This window comes from Bos mutus, chromosome 28, assembly GCF_027580195.1.
Source record: "Bos mutus isolate GX-2022 chromosome 28, NWIPB_WYAK_1.1, whole genome shotgun sequence".
NCBI classification, from domain to species: Eukaryota; Metazoa; Chordata; class Mammalia; order Artiodactyla; family Bovidae; genus Bos; species Bos mutus.
In genome coordinates, this window is record NC_091644.1 from 32,427,537 (window position 1) to 32,448,632 (window position 21,096).

The 21,096-nt window shown below is 38.6% G+C and overlaps 1 protein-coding gene across 4 annotated transcripts in view; it reads right to left on the reverse strand.

The window, feature by feature from the left end:
* Window positions 1-263: 263 nt before the first annotated feature.
* The window catches only part of BMS1 (BMS1 ribosome biogenesis factor), a 32,097-nt gene continuing 11,264 nt past the window's right edge, over window positions 264-21,096 (reverse strand). For all 4 annotated transcript variants that reach the window (XM_070364527.1, XM_070364525.1, XM_070364526.1 and 1 more), the window contains exons 10-23: window positions 18,840-19,603; window positions 18,525-18,626; window positions 17,482-17,639; window positions 14,391-14,472; window positions 12,467-12,540; window positions 11,640-11,816; window positions 8,729-8,917; window positions 8,460-8,640; window positions 8,204-8,262; window positions 5,299-5,421; window positions 4,192-4,339; window positions 3,502-3,677; window positions 1,334-1,495; window positions 264-802 (exon numbers count right to left, since the gene is read on the reverse strand). In XM_070364527.1, coding sequence (XP_070220628.1) covers window positions 572-802; window positions 1,334-1,495; window positions 3,502-3,677; window positions 4,192-4,339; window positions 5,299-5,421; window positions 8,204-8,262; window positions 8,460-8,640; window positions 8,729-8,917; window positions 11,640-11,816; window positions 12,467-12,540; window positions 14,391-14,472; window positions 17,482-17,639; window positions 18,525-18,626; window positions 18,840-19,603 — 2,626 coding nt within the window. In that variant the 3' untranslated portion in view covers window positions 264-571. The remainder of the gene's footprint in view (window positions 803-1,333; window positions 1,496-3,501; window positions 3,678-4,191; window positions 4,340-5,298; window positions 5,422-8,203; window positions 8,263-8,459; window positions 8,641-8,728; window positions 8,918-11,639; window positions 11,817-12,466; window positions 12,541-14,390; window positions 14,473-17,481; window positions 17,640-18,524; window positions 18,627-18,839; window positions 19,604-21,096) is intronic.

Consider the following 21,096-nt stretch of genomic DNA (forward strand, 5'->3'; position numbering starts at 1 on the left):
TGGACACGACTGAAGTGATTGAGTATGCACAGCTAACACTAACTTGCAAAACGTGAAGACGTAAAATGTCCATTAGGATCAATGAGCAAAGAACACAACATATAACAGACAAAAAACCAAAAATTACATATCCGTCTCTAAAATTTTACCTTAATGCCAAGGATTCAAGTTAACATTTTTTCCCTCCTGGAAAACGCATCATGAAGTTGCTTGAAAAAGCAATTATCAAGTATTCATCCTTAATGAAAACTACTCAGGCAAAATTAACAAGAAAATATTTTAATACTTTTGTAGCACAAAATTAAACTGAGACAGGTTAAGAGGAATGTGAGGGGATCTAGAAAACCATAAATTATGTAGCTTTATTTTGCCATAACCTAGATGTCCTATGAGCAGGATACCTAGATGTTGAGAATGAACAGGCGTCCTTTGAGCAGTCTCATTTCTCCTCTCGAAGGCACAGTCTGGGTAATGCCCCGACAAATAGGCTTGTCCAGTCCCCTGACCTGTCACTTACAATGCGAAAACATTCATCACTGCGGGTTCGAATGGCAGTCTATCTGTCTGCAGCTCACTTCAACTGCTCCTCAGGCCCCTTTAGACTGGACTTCTGATTTCTTCTTTCTTTCTGACCCTGAATTCGGTAGAGCTTCTTCCTGAGGTCCTTCTGTCGCTTCAGTTTCTCTTCTTCCTCCTTCTGCTTCATTTTGAAGTGTTCTTTGTTGTGGAGATGTCGCTGCTCCTTGGCTTTCTTCATCTTCTCACTGTGCACTGTACTCAGAGCATCCAGCAGTGCAAGGATCTGACAAGGACAAAACCCACTGAGCATCAAAATATTCTTACAGTTATAGCATGCCTTCGTTCTAAGTTTCAGGGATCTTAAACACTGCAGCTGACTGTATCAAAATGAGAATCAATTCATTATCCAAATGAATATTAATCTAGTGAAAACGGATCCTGAACTAGGGAATTATAATTTGCATGGAAATATAAGTAGGAGCATACTGACTTAGCAAAATACTTATATAACAGCCTTGACCACAAAACCACCTTTGTTAATCACTCTATGGATACTCTGTACAGCTGATAGAGTGATGTGCCAGCTGTGTGCTTCTTATTCCCCATTAAAATGTATAAGGCAGAGCATGACTAAACAAAAGAAGGGAAATGGATTCTGGCCTTTCTTCTAACTTCCAGATCTAGTGCCCTGAGTGTCTGACCCTTATCCTTTCCTCATGTAAAGTGAGAATGCAGTAAGAACGCCAAGTGTGTTACTGACAGCATGATTTTCACATCTAAATGCAAAGTACTGGAAGCCATCCATTGACAATACCTTCCTTTCATGAGGCTCCCGTATGACGGCTGGTCTCACTCTGTCCTTTGGAGTCTTGCCTGCCTTTGCCTGGGTCTTGGGTTTGCTCTTAAACGGCAGGGCCTTCTGCAAGGCTTTTGGAATGTGCAGTGAGTTAAAATGTTTCTTTTGCCTCACAATTGGCTGAAAAAGAAAAAGAAAACAAAGACTATGACATATTTAAATGATGATCTATGCACACTTAAAATTTGCATGAAATCTTCTCAATGGATTGATTTTTCCACAAATCAGTAATACCACAGTTTGCTGACCATGAGAAATGAGGACTCAATCATCCATCAAATATAAATCGCTTCTGTGAGCATGCACAGCTACAGGAAAAACAAAGGAATATATAGAATATATATAGAATACATATTTATAATTCTTCCAAGAAATCAACTGTGCAAATTTCTACAGTATGGGCAATGGGATCTTAATAGATTTGATGAAAAGATCCAACCTTTCTGTTAATGGCAAATTCAGGCCTTATCTTTGGAGCACTGAGATGGCTTTTCCTAGCCTGACAAGAATAATCTAGCTTTTCATCTTGACTATCAGCCTCTCTGGATTTAAGGACACATTTATTCCTCCAATGAAGAGCCAAAGTGCCCCCACCCCTGATTCTCATTAAGAAGTTTATTGTGTTTCTAATAAAAGGCTGATTTAAAAAAGCAAGATTTAAATGACAAATGAAGGCAAAACTCTCTCTACATTCAATTTTCAAGCTAACCAAATTCTATACTTAAATTGAGATGACAAAAATCCTTAACTGCCTCAAAAGTAGTTAGTAAGCTGACAGTTTTGCCCTAAACCTTTACTAAAGTAGACTACATAGAGAATATTTCTGCAGTATCTTTAAATTTATTGTTAAAGACACTGCCCACAATAATATTCAATATTCTCTGTTTAAAAACCAAAATATTTTACAATGAAAGAATTCAGAGAAATATCCTTCTCAAAAATAAGTAAGCTCCACAAACTGGACAACAGGTACTGTGTCAAGTATATTTTAAGAGCAATTCATGGCAACATGACTCAAATTTTATTAACTATTTTACAGAAAAACTAATGCCTGGAAAACTGTTTCTAGCAGAATGATAAACCAAAACCCTGAATTATCCACTTATTACAAAACAATTAAATATCCACCATTAACACAAACAAATCTTTTCAAATGCCTTGTTAAGCTGTGAACAAAATAATGGACATTCTCAGAGACTAAAACCTGAATGAAAATGGGAATTCAGGCAGGGACTGAGAATTTAAGATTTAAAGGGTAGGATGGGGTGGGGATGGGAGGAAGGTTGAAGAAGGAGGAGACATATGTATACTTAGGGTTGATTCACAATGTTGTGCAGCAGAAACCAACACAATACCGTAAAGCACTTATCCTCCAGTTTAAAAAGAAAGAAAAAAAAAAATTCATTGAGCTGTATACACTTATTATTTGTGTACCTCCTCTCTGTATGTATGTTGAAAGTGAAAGTGAAAGTCGCTCAGTTGTGTCTGACTCTTTGCGACCCCAAGGACTATAGTCCATTGAATTCTCCAGGCCAGAATACGGAAGTGGGTAGCCTTTCCCTTCTCCAGGGGATCTTCCCAACCCAGGGATAGAACCCAGGTCTCCCACGCTGCAGGCAGATTCTTTACCAGATGAGCCACAAGCGAAGCCCAAGAATACTGGAGTGGGTAGCCTATCCCTTCTCCAGTGGATCTTGTTAACCCAGGAATTGAACCTGCAATGATTTCTGCATTGCAGGCGGATTCTTTACCAACTGAGCTATCAGGGAAGCTGTATGTATGTTAACACTTCAAAAAAAAGTTTATTAAAACCTTCAAAAATAACCTTCCACATTGTTTCAATGAGAATAAGTATATTAATGTTTTTAGGAGTAATATATGTGTTTAGTGCCAAGAAAAATGGTTCAAATGAGGTATATACAGTGAAAAGTTTAAGTCTCCTTTCCAATACAGAGAAAACCACTTCTACCACTTTTTCTGTGTTCCTTCCAAAATAGTCTATGAACATAAACAGATTCACTCAAGTTTAATGTTAGACTTTCTACTTGAAAATTCAAACCACAAAAAACCATTACATACAAAGCTTCTGAATGACACGCATCTACAGAACACATGCGCGACTATACCTTATAGAGAGAATCCTTGTTGGCTTTTAGTTTGATGCCATGGGCAAGCCGGAGTTGACCAGTTGTCCGCATTCCTGACCAGGTGTCTTTCTCGCCAACTGGTTTTAACAAAGATGTTACTGGGTTATAGAAGGCTGGAATGGAGACAGGATACCAAGTTCTCATGAAGACAATATCTGGAAAGAGAGTGTATTTACATTACTGTTTTGAGGAGACGATTCATATCCATGTTAGTACACACACAAAAAAACAAAATACTCCAAACTTCTCTAGCTGGTTGCATAGTATTTGAAGAGAGACTGTGCCAAGTGAACTACTTTTGAATAAGTTCTCTGGTTGTTGCTGGGCGCAGTGCGCAAGATGTTCCAAACGGGGAGAACTACAGCTGACTCCTGTTTTTCTTTTCTTTTGATGTGTACCGTTTTAAAGTCTTAATTGAGTTTGATACAATATTACTTGTGTTTCATGTTTTGGTTTCTTGGCCATGAGGTATGTGGGATCTTAGCTAACCCACCAGGGACTGAACCCACACCCACCACATTGGAAGGCAAAGTCTTACCCACTGGACCACCAGGAAAGTCCCGACTCCTCTGTTTCTACAGATCTAAACTCCCACCTAAATTCACACTGGCTAGAAATCAATACAGAACAGTAACATGCTGTTAAGAACACACCACAAAGGAGATTTACCACTCATCAGCAATTTATCCTCAAACGTGGCCCGGAAAGCTCCTTCCGGAGCCCGGAGCGCCTTCTTGATCTGTCCCCTTATTCCACTGACCGTTCGAATCACAGCACCTTCAAATTTGGCCACTTCCAAGGCAGAATTAAACATTCCCTATAGATATATATATAAAAATATTTAAAAAGTATATAGACACAAAGTCAGATATTTTATCTCTTAGTTCATAAATATATCCTTGGTTAAAAAACAGACAATAATTCATTGAAGGGTAATAAAATAATCAAAATGTATTTCTCCTCAAAAGTAGAATTACTAGGTCAACAGGAGTACAACTCTCTTTTCCTGAAATAACACTAAGACTATCGTGAGCTCGTACATATGCTCATTACTGCTATCTGTGTAGAAGAAAGGAGCGAATGATGTTTACTGGCTGAACTAGCCTAGATGGCCTTTGCTGTCATCTCACGGGGCTGGACTACAGCTCATATCCTATTACTTACATGTACACACTTCAAAAATAAAGCTAGACAAATAAATGCTGATGGTTGTATATTACCTTAAGAACATTTTATGATCATCTTAACTCTATATTTTTAATGGAAACAACCCACTAATGAAATTTTCAATAAATGTTGCTCAAACTACCCTCTCATGTTATACTTACTGCTTGACATAACATCCATTTCTCCATACCCCTGCCAATCAAGTATTTTGAGAACTGCTTTGTCTATTTTTCTACTGATCTGTTTGACAAACCCATGATTTTCCCCCTCTCTCAACACAAACCAAAAAGGTAGGAAACAAAACCTAGTGAATGAGATTACATATTTTCAATATTGGCTCTGTGACAATCTCACAGGGAAATAATAAGTAACAGCCTTAATTATTAAATATCTCTATTTTATTTCACCTTAAGATTTCTGAGCACATTTAAGTAACATAGAGAATAATATAAAGGAGTAAACTAAAAATATAAAAAACCAAGTTTAGAGAAGATTTCAAATACTTTTCTGAAAGCATTAGATCTCTTAGACCTAAATGAGAAGTATTTCATGCCTCCTTTAACAATATATACATTAAAAATATTTGAATATATAAAGAGATATACAGACCTTAATGAATGAAGTGTTCTTGAAAATTTTATATGGAAAACCAGTTAGTTTCAATTTCTTTACAATTTTTATAGATTTATCCAGATCAAGGACAACTCCTGTGGCAGCTATCCGGAAATCAGGCTAAAAAGGAACCCCCAAAATTTGAATACAGGAATAATATCAACAAGAGAAAAACTACATTCTCTGTAATGCAATAAATTACTGAAGTGCAATTCACTTACAGTCACCTAAGAAAAAGAATATGTGAACATACAAACCAGTATTTTAACAAAAGTTATCTGAAATTATAATACACATAAGCCAAAACTGATGATATCTTGAGCATTTTACTCAGGGTGATTTCATAGTAATATAGTTTCACAAATATGAATAAATGAAAGGGAATATGAAAATTTGGCTACAATGGCTGAAAAATTAAATTTTTTGACATTTAGGATGGATTACATTTGCCCATTATTCTGTTTTCTTTGCTGTTAAATGAGGCCAAAAACCTGCTCTGATTGGTCAAATGAAGGCTAAACCAGCATCATTAAGTTCAGTCGCTCAGTCATGTCCGACTCTTTGCGACCTCATGAATCCCAGCACGCCAGGCTTCCCTGTCCATCACCAACTCCCAGTTTACCCAGACTCACGTCCATCAAGTTAGTGATGCCATCCAGCCATCTCATCCTCTGTCGTCCCCTTCTCCTCCTGCCCCCAATCCCTCCCAGCATCAGAGTCTTTTCCAATGAGTCAACTCTTCACATGAGGTGGCCAAAGTACTGGAGTTTCAGCTTTAGAATCAGTTCTTCCAAAGAAATCCCAGGGCTGATCTCCTTCAGAATGGACTGGTTGAATCTCCTTGCAGTCCAAGGGACTCTCAAGAGTCTTCTCCAACACCACAGTTTAAAAGCATCAATTCTTCAGCACTCAGCTTTCTTCACAGTGCAACTCTCACATCCATACAAGATCACTGGAAAAACCATAGCCTTGACTAGATGGACCTTTGTTGGCAAAGTAATGTCTCTGCTTTTGAATATGCTATCTAGGTTGGTCATAACTTTTCTTCCAAGGAGTAAGCGTCTTTTAATTTCACGGCTGCAGTCACCATCTTCAGTGATTTTGGAGCCCAAAAAAATAAAGCCTGACACTGTTTCCACTGTTTCCCCAACTATTTACCATGAAATGATGGGACCAGATGCCATGATCTTCGTTTTCTGAATGTTGAGCAGTAAGCCAGCTTTTTCACTCTCCACTTTCACTTTCATCAAGAGGCTTTTTAGTTCCTCATTTTCTGCCATAAGGGTGGTGTCATCTGCATATCTGAGGTTATTGATATTTCTCCCAGCAATCTTGATTCCAGCTTGTGCTTCTTCCAGCCCAGCATTTCTCATGATGTACTCTGCATATAAGTGAAATAAGCAGGGTGACAATATACAGCCTTGACTACTCCTTTTCCTATTTGGAACCAGTCTGTTGTTCCATGTCCAGTTCTAACTGTTGCTTCCTGACTGGCATATAGGTTTCTCAAGAGGCAGGTCAGGTGGTCTGGTATTCCCATCTCTTGAAGAATTTTCCACAGTTGATTGTGATCCACACAGTCAAAGGCTTTGGCATAGTCAATAAAGCAGAAATAGATGTTTTTCTGGAACTCTCTTGCTGTTTCTATGATCCAGCGGATGTTGGCAATTTGGTCTCTGGTTCCTCTGCCTTTTCTAAAACCAGCTTGAATATCTGGAAGTTCAGGGTTCATGTATTGCTGAAGCCTGGCTTGGAGAATTTTGAGCATTACTTTACTAGCGTGTGAGATGAGTGCAATTGTGCGGTAGTTTGAGCATTCTTTGGCATTGCCTTTCTTTGGATTGGAATGAAAACTGATCTTTTCCAGTCCTGTGGCCGCTACTGAGTTTTCCAAATTTGCTGGCATATTGAGTGAAGCACTTTCACAGCATCATCTTTCAGGATTTGAAACAGCTCAACTGGAATGCCATCACCTCCACTAGCTTTGTTTGTAGTGATGCTTTCTAAGGCCCACTTGACTTCACATTCCAGGATGTCTGGCTCTAGGTGAGTGATCACACCATCGTGATCATCTTGGTCAAGAAGATCTTTTTTTGTACAGTTCTTCTGTGTATTCCTGCCACCTCTTCTTAATATCTACTGCTTCTGTTAGGTTGATATCATTTCTGTCCTTTATCGAGCCCATCTTTGCATGAAATGTTCCCTTGGTATCTCTAATTTTCTTGAAGAGATCTCTAGTCTTTCCCATTCTGTTGTTTTCCTCTATTTCTTTGCATTGATAGCTGAGGAAGGCTTTCTTATCTCTTCTTGCTATTCTTTGGAACTCTGCATTTAGATGCTTATATCTTTCCTTTTCTCCTTTGCTTTTTGCTTCTCTTCTTTTCACAGCTATTTGTAAGGCCTCCTCAGACAGCCATTTTGCTTTTTCGCATTTCTTTTCCAGCATCATTAGGGGTAGTCTAATGTCTAGCTGGTATCCAGTGGAAGTCAGAACCCAGTAGAGTGGTTAGCTCATGGTGAGCACTGCTTAAGTAATTTTAGAAAAATATGTCCGTAAAAACATAAAAATATAAAACATTATCAGTACCATTATAATTCTACTTCCCTCTTCTCTGCTCCCACACCTTACTTATTAAAAAGACGAAGGAAAATTGAAAGTAAAGAGAAGACTGTGTTAGTCACTCAGTCATGTCCAACTCTTTGCGACCCCATAGACGATAGCCCACCAGGCTCCTCTGTCTATGGGATTTTTCCAGCAAGAATATTGGTGTGGGTTGCCATTCCCTGAAGACTATAAATACCAAAAATGAGTAATTTTCAACTTAAAGTTTCAGTACATATTCATAATGAAGACATTATTTCTCAAACACAATCTATAAAATAAAACAACCAAGATACTTACCATACTGCCACTGACAGACTGTACTGCCAAGAACCCAGTACCCTGTGGAGTGATAGGACCTTAAAGGAAACAGAAAAAAATAAAAAATACAGTGAACCACACATCCTGGATTCTGTTTCACATATATACTCCAACCCCAGAAAAGAGAAAATCTTATGAATTGTGATTTCATAAAAGGAAAAAAGCAAAACTACAATGATCAATCCTAAAAGGTCTAAATTAACCTATAAAGAAGTCTATTCTAATCTGTTTTTACCCCAAAAGGTTGCTCCACAATGCATGTGCTGTGGGGTATATTTTAGAAGCCTCTGTCTTCCATTGTGGTCTTCAATATAATAAAGTGGGATGGTTTGAAACCTCCTCCACCCTACAGAAAAAATGATTGGATCTCGGGACTTGAGGATTTTCTTATACCAACGATGTTTCTTCAGACGCATCTGAGGGGAGAAGAGATTTCAGTATGATTATTGCCTCAAGTATGACCAAAGAACCTCAGCTGTTAAGTATGCAGCAAAGGGTACCTACCTGTACATATCCAACATTGCCCTCACTATTGCCCAGACCACCCAAAATAATTGGGTAATGAGGGTCAAAGTTAAGCACAAATTCACAGGGGACATTTTCTATCTCAATTCGGACATACATCCCAGGTCGAAAACCCTCATACTGAACTCTGGCTTCATCATCTTGATCTTCAAATTCTGCTCGGTTAAGCTATATATGTGAGAGGGGGAAAAAGAAAACAATTAAAAATCCACAAGGCTGTTATCTTTACTAAATGTAAGATTAACATTAAAAAAAAAGCCAATTTCTAAATAAAGCAATCATGAACAGAATTACTTAGGCTTTATACTAGTTAAAAATAGTGTATGTTTTATCTTTATAGTTTGCTGAGGATATGTCCCAACTGTCTTCTCTGGTGCTCCAAGCTATAGCACAGCAAATACAAACAACTCTGAAGGAAGCCCTTAATGTTGGTTGACACACACCCTGAACTTTTCCATCCACACATTCTCTTTTTACTCTCCAATTATTTCACACTTCTCGTTTCATCAATCAGTATCTCCTTCCTCATCTCCATTCTCAACTGTTGACTGTCTCCTAATTCACTCAAAATTTAAGCAATGTAAAAGAACTTCCAATTAGCCCTTCTACCAGGGTTTATACCCATATTCAGCCTTGTAGCTCTGCACTATTCAATATGGTAGGAACACATGGCTATTTAAATTGAAATTAATCAAAACTAAATAAAATTTAAGTTGTCATTCACAGTAGCCATATTTCAAGAGCTCAGTATCAACATGTGGCATTCCATTATCACAGGAAGCTCTGCTAGGCAGCTGTTAAGAGACTATCCATGCCTCAATTTAATCCCAACCTTTACTTGCACCCTAGATCATGTACTCTTGTTGGACTTTATTCCAACAAATCTTGCCTGTTATTTCTCTCATCTTAAAACATTTTGACTTCACTTCCTATAACTATTGCCCCATTTCTCCACTTACCTTTGAAGCAAAATTCCACAGATGTGTTCTAAAGGCTGGTTCCAGTTATGCCACTCCTATCCTCTTAAGTGCTCTAAAATTAGACTTTAACCAACACTCCATTGAAATGCTTGTCAAAGTCACTAAAGGCCTCACAATCTAGTGGTCAATTCTGTCTTCCCCAAAATTAATACATCAGCAGGATCTGAAACAATTTATCACTTCCATCTACAGTGGTTTCCAGTGTACCTCATGTCCTCTTAGAGCTCTTCTATCTCCTGAGTGCTGCTCAGTCCCCACTGCTGCTTCATCCTCTCTGCCCAGCCACACAGAGTACCTGGGGTCAGTCTCAGTCTTCTCCTTTCCTGCCCCTACACTCACTCCCCAGGTCACTCCACCCATCTCATAACTTTAAAAAGCACCCAGATGCTGAGGACAGCACATCTCAGTCCCTGGACCCCAACAGCTCTCCTCATTGACCACCTGACACCCCTCTTGTCCAAGAAGTATCTCAAACCTAACCAATCCCAACTTCATCTTCCTTGGTAGACTGACACCAGTGAAAGGCTTTTCTATCTTACTTATGACAACCCAGTCCTTATTTCCCCTTGTACATCTCACATTCAAAGTTCTTTATAAATGACCCACAATGTTCCAGGTGATTTTAAACAGAACTAGCCTTACACTTTGGAGAAGGCAATGGCACCCCACTCCAGTACTCTTGCCTGGAAAATCCCATGGACAGAGGAGCCTGGTAGGTTGCCGTCCATGGGGTTGCTAAGAGTCGGACATGACTGAGTGACTTCACTTTCACTTTTCACTTGCATCCATTGGAGAAGGAAATGGCAACCCACTCCAGTGTTCTTGCCTGGAGAATCCCAGGGACGGGGGAGCCTGGTGGGCTGCCGTCTATGGGGTCGCACAGGGTCGGACACGACTGAAGTGACTTAGCAGCAGCAGCAGCCTTACACTTCCCTAGTCACTTCTATCAAAGGTGAATACCCAGTAGGAATCACTATGTTAATGACTAACCATACTTCTTTGACTAAATAAAGGACTAGGTTGAGCAAATCCTTCAACTGCATCTTCAGAAATTGCATACTTTTAAAAATATTTATTTATATGGCTGCACTGGGTCTTAGTTGCAGCATGCAGGCTTAGTTCCCCTGTGGCATGTGGGATTTTTGATCCCTGACCAGGGAGCAAACCTGCAACCCCTGCCCTGGAAGACGGATTCTTAACCACTGGACCACCAGAAAAATCCCTAATAAATCATCATATACTTAATCTGCTTAAGACATATTAAGGTGTGCTCCAGTTTACAGGGATTCTTGGTGGTCCCATCTGTCAAAGCATAACTTAAACACCATCAACTATGTACACCTTTGTGTCTCTAACTTTAGAGTTCATCAACTCAAACAGCCTGCTCAGCATCCCTAGACAGCAGAGAAGGACCATCTCCAGCATTCTACATCCTCCCTTTACCTCTGTATCTGACCTTACATTCATAGTATCCTTTGAACTCTGATCAAGGAGGGTTTTCAGAAAATCTTCCCTGGAGAGCACTGGTATGTGCCTAAACCACACAAGGCCAAGAATCACATGCCCATTCAAAATATTCAATCATCACTCCAGGGAGCAGTAATCAAAACACACTGTCTCAAATCACCACATTGTGAGATCCTCAAGAATGGAGGCCATGTCTCAGCCATTTCTGCCTCCTCAACATATAATGCTTGGTACAAAATAGATACGGATATAATTCTGGTGAATGTCTGACTGAAGACATAATTAGATGACTGCATGAATAAACACACTCATCTGCATCTCGACCTAGAAGTGCAAACAAGAGGCCCAGATGCCGGTCACGGAGCAGAGACCTAAACAAAGTTACATATTCACATCACTACTACAACCTTGAAATGAGGCTGATAGGAACTGAGTTTTCTCACCTGTGCTTGTTTCTGCATTTCTCCTTTAAGATCATCAAAGTATGTGCTTTCTCCTTCATCATATTCTGCATCAAACATCTCCTTCAATTTTCTCTTTTTATCTAAATGCTTTTTCTTGGCACTTTCCTCTGCACTGGGATCAATTTCTTCTTTAACTTCTTCCTCCACATCTTCAATCTTAAATTTCCAGAAGAGTAAATGTTGTGAAAATTTGTGGAGACCTTTTCTTTACATATTAAATACTAAGGCAGATTTTAAGAGTTCTATTTGAGCTGCAAAAATCATAGTTATGCTCATCATGAAAACAAAATAAAACAAAGCCTTTGGCTCTAAATAACATGCACTGCAACAAGAGACATTTAGACAACTCCATTACAATGAACTGCAATTCCTTAATATGGCTGGGACTGCCAAACATGAATAAAAGTAACAGCAAGCATCCCCAACCCAAATGCTCCCAGGAACTGCTCTAAAAATACTAGGGAGAACAGGGAATTCGTTTTTTTAAAACAGCACTTAGTGTAAGAAGAGGAAAATGATGACAAATTACAGTGACCCAGGAGCTAAAACTTTCAATGACTGAAGAATCATAACAAGAAGAGATAATAAGTATCACTCAAAAAACTCAAGGAATCAAGGATAACAAATAAACCAACATTTTTTACTCTGTTCTCACCCACTTCACTTTTAGGAAGAAATTCATCCAGTCTGTAATCTACACAGATAAGCAAGATTTGTGTTTCTCAATATGGGGCCTCCTGCAGAACATACCGACCATAGATCAAGGCAGGGCCAGTGGCTGACAGCGAGCCACGGCCAAGTCATACCTGAGTATCTGGGCCTGGTTTTCCTTTGTGCACGTCCCCGGTTTCCAGGTCTTCAAAGTCACCATAGAGTTCCTCTGGGAAAAGAACATTCAAATGACTCCCCTGCGTGTGACACTCTAGCACCACCTAGCAGTAAGAGTGTTTAGTTGCTCTGCATCTCAAACTTCATTTTCATTGTTCGTATAGCTACCTACCCCTAAAGAATCCTGCATTTACACAGCCTTCTTTTTCTTGTCAAATTTTGTATTTCATCACCTATTTAGGTTAAGTAAATGAACTTAATCCACTTTTCCATATTTTACTTCAAAATCCCACTTAGCCAAGAGCTATTTTCCCAGGATTAGTGATAGATATTCTGGAGTAGAGAAGCATACAGAGGTAGCAAGCATGGCCATGTACATCAGTCCCCAAACCAAAAGTTCAAAGAGTGACTTGAAAATCCCTGTCATGATAACAACACATGTGAAGGAGTCTCAATATAAGATTAACACAGTACAACCATATGATATACCTAGGGAAAATCTTGTTGTTGTGTTATTCTTTAGTCACTAAATTGTGTCTGACTCTTCTGTGACCCCATGGACTGTAGCCCGCAAGGCTCTTCTGTCCATGGGATTTCCCAGGCAAGAATACTGGAGTGGGTTGCCATTTCCTTCTCCAGAAGATCTTCTCAACTCAGGGATCAAGACCAAATCTCCTGCATTAGCAGATGGATTCTTCACCACTGAACCACCAGGGAAGCCCAGGGAAAATCTCAGATTACATAAAACACAGCATTGAGAGTAACAGTAGTAACCAAAAGGATATCGAGCCCAGAAGAAGTGTTCATTCGTTCATTTTTAGAGCTCTAAGTTTAGTTATGGATCCTACCCTTAAAAGAAACAGAGAAGTTAAACTTTGGGAGGCATCATTTAGAAAGGTATCAAAATATTTTCATGTAACATAAAGGAAAAGGACCAGAAGAGATACAAAAGATGGGAAGATTTCATTTGTAATAAAAATAAAAAAGGATAAAATACTTAGGACTAATCTAAACAAGAAATGTGCTGGAACTTCATTCAAAAAATGCTGAAAGTTTTAATATGCTTTTTAAAGGACACATGGAATAACCTTATCTGATGCTTTTAAGTGCTTCACATACTAAGCACTGCTCTAAGTTCCTTAACCAACTTCTTCAACATGGCTCAATGAGAAGGTATTATCTACTGAACAAATCGACTACCATGTGTTTGGAAAGGAAGATTCAGTATCATGAAGATTTTAATTCTCTTGTTTATATAGTTACAATGAAAATAATCACCAAGGCTTTCTAATCTGGAAAAGATGGTATAGACATATTTCCTCTGTTCCTCCTGACTGTGTATAACCATCAACTCCAGAAATGATGCAAGAGCACAAGGGATAACCAAAGAACTCTCAAAGGTGGAAAGACAAAGATGGGTTGGTGAGAGTCCCCAGGAGCAGAGGAATGACATAGTGGCCTGTGTCTCCCTATACCACAACCCACAGAAAAGCAACTTAATGCCAGTGTTTCCCAACTGCCAAGCAGCAAGAGAAGGCAGCCCAGACAGGCTCATTCTTGCCTCAGACTGAACTAGATCTCACCAGCAATCCAGATAAATCAGGAATCCCACTGACAGTAAGTGATGAAGGAAAGTGCTCACTTTCCCAAAGAGCTTGAATCTCCTTTCCTCCACCGAGATACAGCAGGTGCCCAGGGGTTATCAGCAAGGGGGAATTCCATTGGCCATGAGACTCTCCTCTTCCACCTTAGACACAATACGCATCCAGGCAGAACCAAGCAAAGGAGATGCCCAAAGCATTTCACAGTTGACTAGCATCTTCAACTTGACTATTAAAGACATGGACGAAAATAAGACATAGAGAAGGCAGTCTTCTCTGAAGAATACAGTACTTTACTTACCATCTTCTGCTAAGATCTTGGCTGCATCTTTATCCTCTTCCCACTTCCCAGTCACAAAGCAATCTCTGATACTGTTCATAACCTTATACAGAAAAGTCAGCACTCAGTTGACAGGCTCCAATCATTCAATAAATAACCACTTTTAGAAACAGTAGCTGACAATTTGCCTTTAAATATTTTTCAAGATACTTCTATAGATATATTCATTTTAATTCTATGGATATTTTCATTCCAAACTTTGACGTAGATAGTATAATAACAGAAATAAAAACATATATATCATAGCATTAACAGTGGATAGGGAAATACTATCTGCCTAGTGACTTCATAAGTAAACAATCAGACATTTAACAATTCATTAATCTGTACTTATCGTGGCTGTTTGAAAACCTAATTCCTCTAGCCAATACTCTAACAAAGACAAAATGTCTTGTATCAGTACAACACTGCAAAGAAGTACTGAGGCTCTCAGTCCCAGATCTGCCAGATCATCCAGTATATACATGCAGTGGATGCCAGGTGCACTTCTCAAATATAGACTAACACTTGTACACAACTCTGTGTTTCAGAGTGCTTCCTAGGGAACCTGACCTAAGACAGCACACGGCCCTCACTGCCAAGGGCTCAAATCTTCACATAACATTTTGACCATGATTCATGTTTTTCATATATAACCCCACTCTCTAGGAGTAGCCTTGGGGGACTTCCCTGGTAGTTCAGTGGTCAAGACTCTGCACTTCTACTGCAAGGGGTACAGGTTCAATCCTTGGTCAAGTAACTAAGATCCCACATGCCACATGGAGTGGCGCCCTCCAAAAAAAAGAAAAAGTAGCCTCGAAGCTAGTATGATTACAATGGTTGCAAAAGCAAGTCGGTGCATTCACTCATCCCTTCATGTCTACACTCACTCACTAATTATTACTGAACATCTGTTCTATGCCAAGAAGCTTTGCAGGCACTGAATGACAAACTGTTCTAAGAAGATCCTTGCTGTCATGAAGCTTAACAACTGACTTATGGAAACCAGGGATCAAATAAATTTTCAAAAACAGACCCTCCATGATAAAAAACACTCAACAACTTAGACAGGAACTTCCTAAATCTGATAAAGGGCATCCTTTAAAAAACCCATAGCTAACATCATACTTAACAATGAAAGACTGAGAAAACTTTCCCTCTAAGATCAGGAGTAAGATAAGGATGTCTCCTCTCACCACTTCTATCCAACATTGTACTAGATGTTCTAGTCAGGGCCATTAGGCAAGAAATTGAAATAAAAGGAATCCAGTTCAGAAAGAATAACTATTTCTATTTGCAGGTGGTATGATTTTACATATGGAAAACCCTGAGGAATCCACAGAAAAACTATCAGCACCGCAACCACTGAGCCCGCGTGCTCTAGAGCCTGCACACCACAACAAAGATCCCACATGCTGTAATCAAGACCAGATGCAGCCCAATAAGTAAGGATTTTTTTAAAAAAGAACACAAGGAATAAATTCAACAAAAGTGCAAAGCTGACACTCTGATAACTACAAAACATTATTGACAGAAAATATTTAAATAAATGGAAAGGCATCCTGTGTTAACACATTAGAAGACAATATTGTTAAGGTATTGATACTACCCAAAATACAGATCGAAAGCAATTCTTATCCCAGCTGGTTTCTTTGTAGAAATGGAAAAGTTGATTCTAACATACAGAAAATCCAAAGGATGCAGTAAAGAAAAAATATTCTTGAAAAAGAACGAAGTCAGGAGATTCACTTCCTAATTTCAAAACTTACAATGAAATGATAATCAAAATACTATGATACTGGCACAAGGATAGTTGTATAGATACATGGAATATAATTAAGAATTCACAAGTAAACCCATGTATTAAGGTCAAGTGATTTTCATCCAGGGTTTTAGGACAAGTCAATGGAAGAGAAAACAGACTTCAAAAGATGGGGCTAGGACAGCTAGATATTCACATGCAAAAGAAAGAAGTTGGCTCATCTCACACCAAATTCAAAAATTAATTCAAAATGTATCAAAGACTTAAATGTAAGAGTTAAACTATAAAACTCTAACCCAAAATCATAGGAGTCAATTTTTATGATTCTGGATCTGACAATGGTTTCCTAGATATGATACCAAACAAGAAACAACAAAAACACAGTGAGACGTGTTGTCCAGAGGGTAGCTATAACATGTGGTTATTTAAATTCTAATTAAGATCAAACAAAACAAACAAAATTTTAGTTCTTCTGTCTCAGTAGCCACATTTAAAGTGCTCAATAGCCACAAGTAGCCACACAGGATGGTTCTTCACAGATCATTTTATTATCCCTCTTCCGTAGAGAAGAGTGGACTGTGACTAGGATGGACACATGGTGGCTACAGAGGTACTCACCCAGTCAGCCATTAAGTCAAACAATTACTTTATGTGGTTTTTCTATAATCTGTATTAAATTTTGCCCCCCCTCCAAAAAAGGATTATATAAAATAAATTAAAACAGATAATTGACAGTGACTGGCCCTCCCTGACATTTCAACTAAACTGAATGATCAAAAGAAGCCAGCCACGGAAATGTCAGAACATTCCAGAACAGAAAATAGAAGGCAAGAGGTCTAAGATGGGATTAAACCTTGAAAGTCTGAGAACTGAATGAATTCTGTGACTAGACAGTGATGAGTGGGAGATGAAAATTTACCAGTGTTATGGATATCTGTTTCCTTATAAATAGTAGAAATTCTAAATGTTAACTCAAGGATATTATACATCTCCTAGTTATAAAACACAAAATATCTCACATGTATGAAAACCTACATGCAACACTTCAAAATAAAGATTAATAATACTATCCACACTAAGAGCTAACCATTCTCCTTTGTTCCATTAACACATGTATATGGTCTGACTAAACTCAGAACATAGTATTGCTTAGGATGCATGAAATACTCATTCCAATATCTGGAGAAACGTCCTCTGTTATGTTATAAAAATAAGCCTAATAACAGGTAGGCAATTTTGAAATTATATAATCTTTTAGAACAATTCCTGAATTCTCTGTAAGTCAAATACGCTATTCATATTCAGCCTTACCTCCTCTAAATTCCAATCATGGGGTGCCTCTACATGAAATCTGGAGCAGTCCAAAGAGTCAGCCTTGTGCTTACACTCGCTGGCAGGCTGGCTGACACGAAACAACCCTCCAAGCTCTTCTCCATTATCACCATCTTCTTCTTCGTTATCCTCTGTCACTGAAGAAATCACCATGACAGAAAGGTGAGAACAAATCTACCCACTAGAGGACCTGGCACTGAGGCTCCCTCTTTGCGGTAGATATGGTGATGCCCCTAAGCACATCAGCCACAGACACAGAAAGGCCAGGAAACTTCTGCTCAGCATGTAGTCTGGAGGGAGAATACTGAGGGTTGGGGCAGGGAGGGGACGTTTAAAGACAGAGCTTTCAAATATCATAAAGAGTTTCTCTCTCTTTTTTTTTTTTTACTGTATCCTCTTTTCTAAATAATTAAGTGATAAGAGTTTCTCTTTAAGAGCATTGAGTCTCTAATCACTAAGATTACTCAGGCAAAACTTGAACAGAAATCATTAAACACCAACCCAATTCAAAGCTCCTAGGTCACATATACTCCAGCTTTGTTCTAATCATATAGTAAATAGGAACTGCAATATCAGGTTCACCACTTTGTCTTTTGCATTACTGAGTCAAGCTCTTTCCATAAAGAACATATATACAAATTAGATCAGAGAAGGGTAAAAGGTAAAAACAGAATGAGTTATACAGAGCACTCATTCTCAGAGAGGGAAAAAAACACCTTTAGAGAATTTTTTCTGATACTAAATTCTACAAAAAATTCCCATGAAGGATTTTCTACAGGGGGTACAAAATGACATAACAGAAGAGTATTCTTATCAAAAGTTTTGTTTTATGGCAAACCCGTAAATCTACTTTGTATGACTGATTTATAGTCCTCATCAGCTGAAGATTAAAAACATCTGCCAAACATAAAATATGACACCCAGGAATATCTTATGGATGTCAAAAGTATGACAGAAATCCTCTAACCAATCTCATCTCCTTTTCAGAAAACAGTTTAAAAGATTAAAATGAGCTCTTTCACCTGTCCCATAAATAAGCTTTCGAAGGTTTGGAGTTGTTTGCTGCTGCCTCAGAAAGGCCTCAGCTGCCTTCCTGGAAAGGTCTTCCTTCCACTTGAGGGCACCTGAAAAGACAACACGGACATCCAGTTAAGTCTGTTTATCTGTCCCTATGCTTCGTGCTCATTGCTCATTCATCCTGAAAACCTTGTATGAGTTATAATATTTGAACAGTTAACAAAATCTCCAAAACAGCTGAAACTCAAATGTAGACATTCTATCTGTAGAACCCTTTCAGTGCCATGTTTACAATGGCAGTTAAATAAATTAAAGCATACCTGAAGTTTCTGTGGAATAGTTATTTTCTTCCTTATAATCTTCTTCTTCTTTGAGTAAGTCTTCTATATCACTGGTCTCATCAATTAAGTTCCCTGATCCCAGTTTCTGACTACTGACAACTTGAGAAGGTTTTAGAAACTTTTTCCCAATAGCCTCTTCATTTTCTGAATCCTCCTCCTCTGTACTGAGAGAGGAATTTCCTTCAGGTTCATCTTCAGATGCAAATGCCTCTTCAGCTGTGCAATGACCTGAATCTGAAGTGGTGAAAGTTGCTTTTTTCCTTGTCAAAGACTTCTCCATATTCAAACTATCACTTGAATCATCAGTTTGTAACAGTTCTGGCTTACCACCTTCTCTAACAGCCTCAGATTCTAAAATATCCCTCTCTTCCCCTGCAGTGGAATCCTCTTCTTCACTGCTTTCATCAGCTTCCTCTGCTTCTTCTTCCACTGAGCTCCTCTCAAGGTCATCATCACTGTCAGCAAACGCTGGCAAATCCACCTCAAAGTCTTCTTCCGTCTCAAGTTTTTGCCGTTTTATACCTTTACCAGACATATACTGTTTATCAGTCACTTCAGCATCTTGCCCCTCTTCTGTTTCATCATCACTATAGCTATTTTCCAATCTGTCACCATCAGACATTTCATCATCTTCATCATCACTCTCTCCAGACTCATCTTCTTCTTCATCTCCAAAAATGGCTTTCCGACGCACTCGACCAGTTTTCAAATCCACCTGCTTTTGCTCTTTTGGCATCCACTGCCTAGATGAACAAAAAAATGCAAAATAATTCTATTTGTACAATAATCAGCTACGCCAGAGATGGCAGGTCAATAAATATGCAAAGAAACAGAAAAAAATGTCAAGAAATGGTTTTAATGACACAACATATAATGGAATGATTTGATAAATACTGGAATAGTTATAGTCATATGCAAACTCATGTATTTTTATGTAGTACCACTCTTCAAAAGAACTTACAGAGAAAATAGAGAAATAACTTTCATTAAAAAAAAAAAAAGTCTAATTTGATAAAGAAATGGCTCAAAAGGGAAGTGGGCGCTTAACAGATCTTTTAGAAAAACCATTATTTCCAAGCCTGAAACAGATGATCCTCAGGGAAATAACTGACTCCAGGTCCAAGGCAGGGAAAGTACAAAGCCAGCCTGAAATATCCTATTATTAGAAAGCAAGATGTGCTCTGGCACTAACAGGAACATGCCAACAGGACACAGAAGACAGACTGAAGGGGCAATAAAGGCATCACAAGCAATAATGATAGTAATCGCATAATAACAAGTAGATTTTTTTCTTGGGGGGCTGCCCCCACAGGTTGACGGATCTTAGTTTCCAAACCAGGGATCAAACCCAGGCCCCAGCAGTAAAAGCACCAAGTCCTAACCACTAGACTGCTGGGAAATTCCCCTTTGAAACCCCATTATTCAATTGTGATACTAAAATAAAAAGGTGAAAGTTCTGTGTCAAAGAATGCCAGCTAAAAAACATAGAAGCAGTAACAGATGACAAATACTGCCATTTTGAAAATACCAACATAATAATTGATAAAGAAGAATCAAGATGCCAAAATTGGGGTAAGAAATAAAAAACTATCAAGCTATTTAATGTAGCAGCATTATATAAAACTGTGAAAAAAAAATCAATTAGAAAAATATTAAAAATTGTACTAAATGAAAATGGGTAAGTTAGAATACATCAATGACAAAATGATGACTATATAAAGAGAATGTATAGAAAAAGCAAGTGCTTACAATTAGATACAAGAATTCTACATGTTTTATAACTAACTGTAACTATCTTAAAGTATCCATGTACACAAGAATGATTAGAGGAATGTTCAAAAATGGTAAAAGATAATAATAATGATCATAATAGCAGGGATCTTTTAGTGATCCTTCCTAACTGTCAGGCACCATGCTAAGTAGTGCATGGGCACTACTGTGTTTAATCATCATAACTCCTATGAGATATTAGGAAACGGATTTCTCCAAACTGGCAGACGCACTGAATTTAACTACCACAATATACCTGTGGTGTTGGAGAAGACTCTGAGGTTCCCTTGGACTGCAAGGAGATCCAACCAGTCCATCCTAAAGGAGATCAGTCCTGGGTGTTCATTGGAAGGACTAATGCTAAAGCTGAAACTCCAGTACTTTGGCCACCTCATGCGAAGAGTTGACTCATTGGAAAAGACTCTGATGCTGGGAGGGACTGGGGGCAGGAGGAGAAGGGGATGAC